At 40.4% G+C, this 13,353-nt stretch overlaps 1 protein-coding gene across 1 annotated transcript in view; it reads left to right on the forward strand.

Annotated features, from left to right (window-relative positions):
• The window catches only part of LOC113902735 (coiled-coil domain-containing protein 7-like), a 169,077-nt gene that overhangs the window by 28,360 nt on the left and 127,364 nt on the right, over positions 1 to 13,353 (forward strand). The window contains exon 7 of the mRNA XM_027558129.1: positions 10,310 to 10,414. Within this exon, the coding sequence (XP_027413930.1) occupies positions 10,310 to 10,414 (105 nt within the window). The remainder of the gene's footprint in view (positions 1 to 10,309; positions 10,415 to 13,353) is intronic.

The raw sequence follows: 13,353 nt of genomic DNA on the forward strand, positions 1-13,353 counted from the left end.
AGAGGGTGTGGAAAAAGGGAACCATCTCGCACTGTTGGTGGGAATGTAAATTCATATAGCCACTGTGGAGAACAGTATCCTGCTGCTACTGCTAAGTCGCTTCAGTCGTGTCCGACTCTGTGCGACCCCATAGACGGCAGCCCACCAGGCTCCCCCATCCCTGGGATTCTCCAGGCAAGAACACTGGAGTGGGTTGCCGTTTCCTTCTCCAATGCATGAAAGTGAAAAGTGAAAGTGAAGTCGCTCAGTTGTGTCTGACTCTTCACGACCCCCATGGACTGCAGCCTACCAGGCTCCTCCATCCTAGAATTTTCCAGGCAAGAGTACTGGAGTGGGGTGCCATTGCCTTCTCCGGTGGAAAATAGTATAGAGGTTCCTTAAATAACTAGGAATAGAGCTACCATATTACCCAGCAATCCCACTACTGGGCATATACCCTGAGGAAACCATAATTGAAAAAGACATATGTAACCCTAATGTTCATTGCAACACTATTTGTAATAGCTTCTTGCCTGGAGAATCCCCATGGGCAGAGGAGCCTGACGGGCTACAGTCCATAGTGTCACAAAGAGTCAGATACAACAGAACGACTAAGCACAGCATAGAACATGGTAGCCACCTAGATGTCCATTGATACATGAATGGATAAAAACGGTTGTGGTACATGTATACAGTGGCCATAAAACCAGACATGGAACAGTGGACTGGTTCACAATTGGGAAAGGAATATATCGAGGCTGTATATTGTCATCCTGCTTATTTAACTTATATGCAGAGTGCATCATGCAAAATGCCAGGCTGGATGACTGAAAGCTGAAATCAAGATTGCTGGGAAAAGTATCAACAACCTCAGTTATGCAGATGATAAATGGCAGAAAGCGAAGAAGAACTAAAGAGCCTCTTGATGAAAGTGAAAGAGGAGAGTGAAAAAGCTGGCTTAAAACTCAGCATTCAAAACACTAAGATCATGGCATCCAGTCCTGTCACTTCATGGGAAATAAATGGGGAAAAAGTGAAAACAGTGTCAGGTTCCATTTTCTTGGGCTCCAAAATCAATGCAGACAGTGACTGCAGCCACAAAATTAAAAGATGCTTGCTCCTTAGAAGAAAAGCTATGACAAACCTATACAGTGTTTTAAAAAGCAGATATCACATTACTGCAAAGGTCCATATAGTCGAAGCTATGGTTTTTCCAGTAGTCATGTGTGTACAGATGTGAGAGTTGGACCATAAAGAAGGCTGAGCACCAAAGAACCGATGCTTTCAGATTGTGGTGCTCAAGACTCTTGAGACTCAGTTAGACAGCAAGGGAGATCAACCCAGTCAATCCTAAAGGAAATCAATCCTGAATATTCATTGGAATTACTGATGCTGAAGCTGAAGCTCCAGTACTTGGGCCACCTGATGGGAAGAGCTGACTCATTTGAAAAAACCCTGATGCTTAGAAAAATTGTAGGCAGGAGGAGGAGGAGACAACAGAGAATGAGATGGTTGGATGGCATCACTGACTCAATGGACATGAATTTGATCAAACTCTGGGAGATAGTGAAGGACAGGGAAGCCTGAATGCTGCAGTCCATGGGATTACAAAGAAATGGACACGACTTAACAACTGAACAACAAAAACATGGAGGGATATGCTTATGAGAAATCATTTTATAGATTATAGGAACATTTGAAGAGTCAGTGATGAGATTTATGAGAGGCTTATTTTGGCCTTGTATTGACCAAGGAATTGGATAAAAATCCAAAAGTCAGCTAATTTGCCCCTAGTAGCTATAATTATGGAGAAGGCAATGGCACCCCACTCCAGTACTTTTGCCTGGAAAATCCCATGGACGGAGGAGCCTGATAGGCTGCTGTCCATGGGGGTCGTGAAGAGTCAGACACGACTGAGCGACTTCACTTTCACTTTTCACTTTCACGCATTGGAGAAGGAAATGGCAACCCACTCCAGGGTTCTTGCTTGGAGAATCCCAGGGACGGCGGAGCCTAGTGGGCTGCCGTCTGTGGGGTCGCAGAGTCAGACACTACTGACACGACTTAGCAGCAGCAGCAGTTATACTTAGTGTTACCAAAGAGTTTTATTTCCATCCTAAACATTGGGGCAAAATAGCTAGAAATTAAACAACAACTTTTAATTTTGATAGATAGACCGACCTTTGGTCAGCAGTACAATTGAATTGGTAGAATGGGTCTTTCAAGCCTGGTCCAGACTGTCAGCTGTCTGTTACTGTTATTTTCTTCTCCTAGCTTAGTGATGCTTGGCTTAGTTGAAGGCAGGTGCTAGGAACAGGGGTCAAAGTCCACTCAGGTGGAAGGCCTTTTCAAAATGAGAGATGTGAATCTATGAATTAATGTCTTTCAGTTTGGCTTCATATAGATTAGTTAATAATACTTGATAAGATTTTTTTCATTGTGTCTGTAAATAATCTTTTATTTGATGTCCTTTCTAATAAAATCTCTAGATTGTAATTCATTATCCTTTACATGGGCACTCGATATAAAAGTACTTAGTACTTTTTTTAAGTGTCTCAGTAAAACCCTGTCCATAATGTCATATATTTCCTTTGAACCATCATGGGTGCAAATTTCCAAAATTATTTTTCCCATTAAATCATTTTCTTAAAAGCCCAGTGTGTTAAAGAATGTACATGTTGCAGTAATGACAGTTAGGCTTCATTAGATAGTGTTTGTTTTTGTTTGATCTAAACTGTATTTGTGTAGCTGGGTCAAAATTCCCTAGTTCTGTCATTGTTATCTGTTTCTCTTCTTTAGTGGTTATCTCTTGAGCCTGTATAAAGAAATCTTTTATTTGGTTATCAAGGTTAATGGAGAGAAGTAGACATTTTCAAGCCTGGACAGGATTAATATTTAAAACTGCCTGTTTTGTTGCAGCATCAGCAAGCTGATTTCTTTTAGCTTCTGTAGTGTCAGATTTGGAATGAGTGCCCTATTGTTTCAATAATTGCTAACTGTTTTGGCACCTATATTACAAAACATTTTTAAAGTTCTCCTGAGGAGGTTAAAAAGCTCATTGTTTTAATAGCATTCCAAAATTATGTGCCATTTCAAAAGCATAGTGACTGTCACATAAATATTTGTTATCCTGGTCTTTAGCTAGTTTACAAGCTAGAGTTAAGAGTTTTAATTTGGCTTGTTATGTTGCCTTTGTTTCTGATAAATAAAAGTTTTTAATTATGTCCGCTGTGGATATTATTGCATATCCAGCTCAGTAAGGTCCCTGTTTATCCTTTAAGTAGGACCCATCTGTAAATTAAATTAGATCAGCCTTATCAGTAAGGAGCTTACCTTATCAATAAGCATCTCAAAGATGGAGAAGCTCCATACAGTCAGCAAAAACAAGACCGGGAGCTGACTGTGGCCAGGATCATGAACTCCTTATTGTCAAATTAAGACTTAAATTTAAGAAAGTGGGGAAAACCACTAGACCATTCAGATATGACCTAAATCAAATCCCTTATGACTATACAGTGGAAGTGAGAAGTAGATTTAAGGGACTAGATCTGATAGAGTGCCTGATGAACTATGGACGGAGGTTTGTGACACTGTACAGGAGACAGGGATCAAGACCATCCCCAAGAAAAAGAAATGCAAAAAAGCAAAATGGCTGTCTGAAAAGGCCTTACAAATAGCTGTGAAAAGAAGAGAGGCAAAAAGCAAAGGAGAAGAGGAAAGATATACCCATTTGAATGCAGAGTTCCAAAGAATAGCAAGGAGAGATAAGAAAGCCTTCCTCAGTGATCAGTGCAAAGAAATAAAGGAAAACACCAGAATGGGAAAGACTAGAGATCTCTTCAAGAAAATCAGAGATACCAAGGGAACATTTCATGCAAAGATGGGCTCGATAAAGGACAGAAATGGTATGGACATAACAGAAGCAGAAGATATTAAGAAGTGGCAAGAATACACAGAAGAACTGTACAAAAAAGATCTTCACGACCCAGATAATTACAAAGGTGTGATTACTCACACTCACCTAGAGCTGGACATCCTGGAATGTGAAGTCAGGTGAGCCTTAGGAAGCATCACTACGAACAAAGCTAGTGGAGGTGATGGAATTCCAGTTGAGCTATTTCAAATCCTGAAAGACGATGCTGTGAAAGTGCTGCACTCAATATGCCAGCAAATTTGGAAAACTCAGCAGTGGCCACAGGACTGGAAAAGGTCAGTTTTCATTTCAATCCCAAAGAAAGGCAATGCCAAAGAACGCTCAAACTACCGCACAATTGCACTTTGTTTGAATTTGCTTTCTAACATAATTTCTATAGTCTAAAATAAATACAAAATAAATAGCATGTCATTTCCAAAAAAGCATAAAGTGAGAAATGCATATTAAAATGATATATAACATAGCCATATTTATTTAAGAATGTATTCCAGTATCAAATGGCAAAGTTCAACTTAAAACTTCAATTATTTTTGCACCAACCTAATATTAACAGAAAATATTAAGAAAACTCAGAAAAAGAGCAACTAGTGTTTGAAATCTAGGAATATTAATAACAATAAAATACTTTCCACACACTCTCTTTTAGACTCTTCTCATAGTTTTCATAGCAGATCACACATTATAGTTATCTAATGATAACTGCATAAACTGGGAGAAACTGCCATAGTTCACATGTATAAATTTGCCATGTAGGGATTTCCCAGTAGATTTTTTTTTTTATCTAGTGGGCTGAATTCTTTATGTAGCTCAGGGTGAAGTACCAAACGGAAATGGTATGCCTGTACATCAAGGCTCAGTGTCAAAATCAGAGACTCAAGTGAAGAAACCAAGCTTTCACAAAGGGGAAAGGCTTAGTAGTAAGTGCAAAAGCTGCAAAAAGCTTTATATTGCTTTAATTAAACTCATTAGAAGATGTTTTTATTTTGGTTCATATTATACATTTTGAGCATAAATTTTATAGAAATTCTATACTTTCACTAAGGTATGAATACCATGAGATAATTAGAGGAAAAAAAGCAAGTATATTGATGCCTTTGTTGGAATTTCTGTCCTTAATATTATTTTGTGACTAGAAGATGAATGCCTCAAGGACAAGAGCAGGTGAATAATTGTCTCTCCACAGTTGTGAGCCTTTCAGCCAACTCCAGGTAGTTATGGGAACAGAAGCCCAGTGGATTTCTAAACATGTGGCAGGGGTCTTTTGCCATAAATTCCAGTGGAAAGGGATGTTTCTGATATAAGAGGCATGTTGGAGGACTTTTAGGGTACCCTGTTTTTTGTATCCTCACTGAAATGAAACAGCCTTTTTGGTAACATCATTGATCAATTTCATCAAAGACTGCTCCTAGGTAACTTCTAGTGCAAGTGGTTGCAGAGTCCCACTAACTGCTGGGCTTCTTTTCATTTGTTGGAACTGAATAGCGCAAGGTTATGGTATGCCTCTTGGAGATCACACTCAGGAGTTTCAATAGGGTACGAGGTACATAAGTGTGTGTACTAATGGCCCAGCCAAGAGCCACTGGTGGGTCCACAGGGCATCTAATGCTTGTTGTATGTGTCCTTGTCTGGGTCCACTTGAGTGAAAACTATTCCTCCCTGTAAGAGCAAGGCCACTTAGAAATCGTGACCTGTGCACTGATTACAGATACTGGAGCTGTTTGGTGGCCATGTACAGGACAGTAGTAAGATATCGCAAGTCCTATATAAGCTTAAACTGACTGGGATCACTTGTATGCAGATGAATGCATACAAAGTACATACAAAGTGTATTGGATTTATCAGGTTTGGGACTTCGAGTACCTTTACTTTGGAGAATCACCTGTATGTCAGTTACAGTGGCAGGGTACCATCAAGGCTCAGGGCTGTACTATAGCATTGACCTACCAGAATTGGTAACATGTGTATGAGGCTGTGTGCAATGATCAAGTTTGTTATTCCGATGAGAAAAGTCTCATAGGGACATTTCTATTCATTAAGCTTAGCAATGAGAACAGTTAAATCTTTTCTTCCCATGAATTTGTTGGATAAGACATAGGAGACACTGTTTAGTCTGGAGGTTCTCAGTCTTATCTGTGCCCCGAAAACTGCCCCTAAATGCAGCAGGTCCCATCAGGGCTTAGGCTGAATGTAAGTGCAGGTTCACTCACATAAGAACTACATCTGTGTCAACAAACATTCAGTAGTGGAAGCCATGCAAATGGAGTTCTGTGGTTGCCTGACAGGATACACTCAAAGGTAGGCTTTGATCTAGGGTGTCCTTAGTAATGGCCTCCAATGAACAACCAGAGAGAGTTGTCTTTTTCCCTCAGTATCTGGTGTTGGAGGTCATGGTCACCTCTGCACCAGTCACCAAATGACTCTAGAAATACAATATCCCTGCTCCCTACTTTGAGTTCTGACTTTGGCACACATGCTCAGATAACCACTGATGATGTTGGAATATTGACCTAATCCCTAATGTTGCTTATGATTTAAAGCTGGGAGGTTTGAATAAAAATAACGGAGGCTTCTCTGACTCACGTCAGTGTCACTTGGAGCAGAGGGAGGAGCATTTGTGTCAATATTAGTTACAGGTGCCATCGCAATTTGGACTTTAGTGAGCAAGTGTGCTGGGACTCATTGACCACTACTCGACTAGGAGCTCTTTGGTAAAATGCCTGTTAATATTCTCCTTGAGGCCCCAGTGGTTAGGAACTAGACCTAGAGATTTCTTTGGGAAAATTTTTAACTAGATCATCTAGGGGTGGGTGTCCATTAGCATTTTTAGGTCTGTTCAGTGGTCAATTAGTACTGTTTTGTTGGTAGTTACTTTTCCCATGTCTTGAAATTTGTCAGTCATTGTGCCGTGAACCAACAGACATCACCTTATAAGTAAGTTTAACTGAGCTCAAAAACCAGTGAAGTTGGCCTGAAGGAAAGTAAATAGAAATATGAGTCTTATCAGAAATATTTTTAATGTCCTCACTCCACCTGTGACTTTAGAGACCACCAGTGTGGCTCATGGAGCCTTTAAGAAAACCTCTGCAAGTGATGATCCAAGTGTGTTTTTCAAGGCAAGGGGAATTCCAGTGTAAGGGCTCTTCTGTTGGAGCCAAACATGCACTCAGCCAAGGAAGGGAAAGGTCCTAGGTGCTCACGTCTCTGATCCCTCTTTTCCTCTACCTCATTGGGCAATAAGGGACTGGCACATCATACAGTTCATTGTACAGTGAGAGGCCCTACAGTGTACGGTCTCCCTCACCTAGTTTAATAAAATGACTTCCTCTTCATGCAGGCAGACTACCTTAGTCACTGATGTTTCTCTAAGTTGCTAGGCAGAGCAATCCTCAGGACCTTGTATGTTTTTAATTAAAGTATGAATCTCAACAACTCACTGCCCATAGACTGTTAGTTCCAGGACATACTAAAGCTGACAGTGGTTCCAGGGTGCAATTCAGCATGCAGGGCCTCCAAAGACTCTGGACCCATTAGTAGCTGTAAAGTTGCTTCTCTAATTTTCTCAAAGCCTATGTGTCATTGAGCATCTTGGTAGGTGAATCAGAGGCTAAGGGAATAGACAGTTGTTCTACTTCAGAACTGAAAAGTTATGCAAATAATCCAGGCACAGATGATGGATTAAGATGAGGCATACAGTGGAATATTACTCAGTCATGAAAAGCGTGAAATACTGCTATTTGCAGCAACATGTGCAGACCCAGAGAGTATTATATAGAGAGACAAGTCAACAGAGACAGGCAAATACTGTATGATACCACTTATATTTAGATTCTAAAAAACAAATGTGTATACAAAATAGGAACAGACTCACATATATAGAACACAAACTTGTGGTTATCAGAAGGGAGATGAAGGATGGGAAGCACCATCAGGGGTTTAGGATGAACAGATACAAACTACTGTGTATAAAATAGGTAAGCAACAACAATGTACTATATAGCACAGGGAATTATATTCATTATCTTGTAATATAGTCTGCAAAAATAGTGAATCACTATGCTGTACACCTGAAACTAACACAATATTTTAAGTCAACTTCAATTTGATGAAAACGTTGGAAATAACACAGTAGCACTTTCCACATCCCTGTGGCATCAACTTTAGTAGAGTCATTTCCCTGCTAGCAGAGTGCCTTGTGGGTCTCTGGTAGCTCCCTCACCACCATGTCCTGCATGCTGGTTGGTACTTCCCAAAGTGTTCCCTCCACACAAGCACTGGGCTTCGTTGACCACAGTGCTCCTTGTGCTAACTTGGTAATCAGAGAAAAGAAATGCTAGTTTCTGAATAGGCCTATTAGCATAGCAACTGAACCCAAGGTTACAATGAACCATTTATTATTCACTTACCCTCAGGGTGTAGGCTGTAGATCAGACAGGGAAGATCACCAGCTCCATTGTGTTCCCTTTCACACCATGGAAGAGCCCCTGCCAAGGGGCAGACCACATCAGTGCAGACTGAGGTGAGGGGTGGCCTCCCAGCTGAAGGAACCCCAAACAAAAGGCTCCTTCCATTTTATGGATCCCAGGGCCCCAGTAGCTAGGGTTCTAAAGAGCATCAGCATGATTACTCATTTGCTCCATCCTGTAATGCTTCACACATGGTTTCAGAATACTTTGCACATACTGTTAGGACAACAGCCAAGTTTGAAAATGATCTCATGACTTGACTGTCATTGACTTTCCCCTACCCACCCCACTTCCATATCCAACTGTGAGGGTTTGTATTAAATACCATACCAATGAATTACTGCTTTTATTTTGCTTTCAGCAGATTCATATCATTTACTTTTTCTTTCTACTCCATCTTCTTACCCTTATGGCTTAATTATACTTTGAAATATATAGGGCATGAATCTACTTCCAAAAGTTAAAAAATTGTACAAAGAGATATTTTTACAGGCTTATCCTTCTTTTTTCAATCTTCCTTCTCATCTTGTACCCAACCAAGTACATTGATTTATGATACTTTTCCTGGGTTTGACCTATTTATTTATCTTTCCTTGTTTTTTCTCATTTCTTTTTCTTCCTTACCCAAAGTTTACATGCTAGATTTTCCCTTTTTAGTTTTTTTTTTAACTTAACTTTATTCCTAGAAATCCCTTATAGAAATCCCTGTAAGTCAGTATATAGAGATTAATTTCATTCAGATTATAGGTCTAGGTACAGCTGTTTGTCCCACAGTGTTTACCATAATTTATATTATAAATCAGTGGGTAATATATACCTTAGTTTATTTAACTGAATTTTTATCTTTAGAATTTATATGGTTTAGGGTATTGTACATTTACAAACTTGTTGTAATGAGGAACCATGGACATATTCATTTGTATTTTTAGTTAAATAAGCCTGTACTGGCCTATAGTATAAATAACCTAGGAAAACTTGAGACCTTATATATATATATATATATGTGTGTGTGTGTGTGTGTGTGTGTGTGTGTGTGTATGTGCATATCTAAACACAGACACATGTATATAAAATGTCCAGAAATATTACTGAAACAGCTTCTTTATGGTATACCAGTTAAAAATGTTCTCATAATGTTTATTTCACATCTGACATTATGGTTCAGTTCAGTTCAGTCACTCAGTCATGTCCGACTCTTTGCGACCCCATGAATCACAGCACGCCAGGCCTCCCTGTCCATCACCAACTCCCGAGTTCACCCAAACTCATGTGCGTCGAGTCAGTGATGCCATCCAGCCATCTCATCCTCTGTCGTCCCCTTCTCCTCCTGCCCCAATCCCTCCCAGCATCAGGGTCTTCTCCAATGAGTCAACTCTTCACATGAGGAGGCCCAAGTATTGGAGTTTCAGCCTCAGCATCAGTCCTTCCAATGAAAACCCAGGACTGGTCTCCTTTAGAATGGACTGGTTGGATCTCCTTGTGGTCCAAGGAACTCACAAGAGTCTTCTCTAGCACCACAGTTCAAAAGCATCAATTCTTTGGTGCTCAGCTTTCTTCACAGTCCAACTCTCACATCCATACATGACTACTGGAAAAACCATAGCCTTGACTAGACGGACCTTTGTTGGCAAAGTAATATCTCTGCTTTTTAATAAGCTATCTAGGTTGGTCATAACTTTCCTTCCAAGGAGTAAGCATCTTTTAATTTCATGGCTGCAATCTGCAGTGATTTTGGAGCACAAAAAAATAAAGTCTGACACTGTTTCCCCATCTATTTCCCATGAAGGGATGGGACCCATTATGGTAATTTACTTATAAAAACTTTGTCAAAATATGAGAATATATGCTGTATATTGTTACAAATTTGAAATCTAGAGAATTCTTAGTAGATCTGTTTTTCTATAAAGGAACTCAGTATATTTCTTTTATGTAGCTTATGATGATGCTCCAGACAAAACTCCTGTGCTTCAGCATCAAGAATCAGTGCCAAAACTTCCAATACAGGAACAGAAAACTTCCAAAGGAGGAGAACACATCAGTAAGTGTAACAATTACTATTATTGCTATTTTAGTCCCTAAGTCATATCCGGCTTTTTTGTGAACCCATGGATTATAGCCCACCAGGCTCCTCTGTCCATGGGATTTCCTAGGCAAGAATACTAGAGTGGGTTGCCATTTACTTCTCCAGGGGATCTTCCCAACCCAGTGATTGAATTTGTGTCTCCTGCATTGGCAAGCGGATTCTTTACTGCTGAGCCACCTGGGAAGCCCATAAAATTATAGATGCCTTTAAATTAAAAAAAAAAAAGTCTCATCATATTTTTCTTTAGTTCAGGAATATATGTTTGAACGTTTAATTTATAGTAATTTTACACTTTGATCTAACTCTGAATAGTATAAAACAACTACAGAGGAAGAACCATTTAGCATTTGGTTGGAATTTCTTCTGAATAGACTATTTCATGGAGAGACTTCTGCATTCAGTGTTCACCAAGGCCCAAAACTTGTATGCAGTCTTTGAAAGGGTGTCTGCTTTCAGCCAGCAAATACAAGATTAGGGATCTGAGAGCCAGGTGGGCACCTCTGATGTGTGGCCATGTTCTTTTGCCACAGACTCTAATAGGCATCAGAAAGGTTACTGAGACCTGTAACTTAAAAGGCTGTGGATTTGATGAAAGGAAAAGTGTTGCCTGTGTAGGCATTTGCAGGGCCTCCAGGGCATTCTGTTGTCAGGCCCCACTCAGCATGCAGGTCTTTTTGGTAACCTGGTCTCTGGGTGCTGTCATTAAGGTGACCCTGTAGGGGGATGTGTGAGTACCAGTATCTGCTACCATATGTGAATCCCACCAGTCATTGGGCATCCTTTGTATTGTTGGGACTGAGAGTCTGAGCATGACTAAAACTTGGCAGTTATTGCCTCCTGAGAGAGAACTACTCTCCTTTCCCAGTTTATTCCCAGGAATTTCCCATGAGTCATAGGTCCTTATCCCTTGTCCATGATAATGTCCTAGACATAGTGCCACATGTGGGTCAAAATGGCATCCAGTTCTGGTTGGGTAGTACCCTTGCCTGTACCATGTAGGAGACATTGATTATATGTGGAGGTTGGTGCTCCATCTGGGAGTTGGACTTTCCTGCTCAACCTTCTGGAAGGACATTTGTTCAGTCTCTTAGTTGTGTCTGACTCTTGGCAACCCCATGAACTGCAGCATGCCAGGCTTCCCTGTCCTTCACTATCCCCCAGAGTTTGCTGAAACTCATGTCCATTGTGGAGAAGACAATGGCACCCCACTCCAGTACTCTTGCCTGGAAAATCCCATGGATGGAGGAGCCTGGTAGGGTACAGTCCATGGGGTCGAGAAGAGTCAGACACAGCTGAGCAACTTCACTTTCACTTTCATGCATTGGAGAAGGAAACGGCAACCCACTCCAGCATTCTTGCTTGGAGAATCCCAGGGACAGGGGAGCCTAGTGGGCTGCCGTCTATGGGGTCGCAGAAAGTTGGACACGACTGACGCAACTTAGCAGCAGCAGCATGACCATTGAGTCAGTAATGTCATCCAACCAACACATAAAACACATTTTTAGATATCCCCTTCTTCTCCTGCCACAATCTTCCCGAGCATCAGGGTGTTTTCCAATGAGTCAGCTCTTCACATCAGGTAGCCAGAGTAGTGGAACTTCAGCTTAAGCATCAGTCCTTGCAATGATATTCAGGGTTGATTTCCTTTAGGATTGACTGGTTTGATCTCCTTGTTGTCCAAGGGACTCTTGAGAGTCTTCTCCAGCACCATATTTCAAAAGCATCATTTCTTTGTAGTTCAGCCTTCATTATGGTCCAAATTCTCACATCCATCCATGACTAGTGGGAAAACCATAGCTTTGACTAGATGGTCCCATAATTTCATCACTCCACTAGCCGTAATGCTTCCTAAAGCCCACTTGACTTCACATTTCAGGATGTCTGACTCTAGGTAAGTGACTAACAATTGTGCTTATTTGGGTCATTGAGACTTTTTTATACATTTCTGTGTATTCTTGCCACCTCTTCTTAATCTCTTCTGCTTCTGTTAGGTCCTTGCCATTTCTGTCCTTTATTGTGCCAATGTTTGCATGAGATGTTCCCTTGATATCTCCAATTTTCTTGAGGAGATCTCTAGTCTTTCCTATTCTATCGTTTTCCTCTATTTCTTTGCATTGTTTGTTTAAGAAGTTTTTCTTATCTCTCCTTGCTATTCTCTGGAACTCTGCATTCTTTTGATTATATCTTTCCCTTTCTCCTTTGCCTTTTATATCTCTTTTTTTCTCAGCTCTTTATAATTCCTCCTCAGACAACCATTTTGCCTTCTTGATTTCTTTTTCTTTTTGGATAATTTTGGTCACCGCCTCCTGTACAATGTTACGAATCTCCGTCCATAGTTCTTCAGGCAGTCTTTCTATCAGATCTAATCCCTTACATCTATTATTCACTTCCACTGTATAATCATAAGGGATTTGATTTAGATCATATCTGAATGGCCTAGTGGTTTTCCCTACTTTCTTCAATTTAAGTCTGAATTTTGCAATAAGGACTTCATGATCTGAGCCACAGTTAGTCAGCTCCGGGTCTTGTTTTTGCTGACTGTATAGAGCCTCTCCATCTTTGGCTGCAGAGAATATAATCAGTCTGATTTTGGTATTGACCATCTAGAGAAATCCATATGTAGAATCGTCTCCTGTGTTGTTGGAAGAGGGTGTTTACTATGACCAGTGGGTTCTCTTAGCAGAACTCTGATAGCCTTTGCCCTGCTTCATTTTGTACTCCAAGGTCAAACTTGGCTGTTACTCCAGATTTCTCTTGACTTCCTTCTTTTTCATTCCAATTCCCTATGATGAAAAGGACATTTTTTTTTTTTTTTTTTTTTGGTGTTAGCTTAAAAGGTCTTGTAGGTTTTCATAGAACTGTTCAGCATTTCAGCATTAGGGTTTGGGGACATA

This window comes from Bos indicus x Bos taurus, chromosome 13 (genome assembly GCF_003369695.1).
Source record: "Bos indicus x Bos taurus breed Angus x Brahman F1 hybrid chromosome 13, Bos_hybrid_MaternalHap_v2.0, whole genome shotgun sequence".
NCBI lineage: Eukaryota > Metazoa > Chordata > Mammalia > Artiodactyla > Bovidae > Bos > Bos indicus x Bos taurus.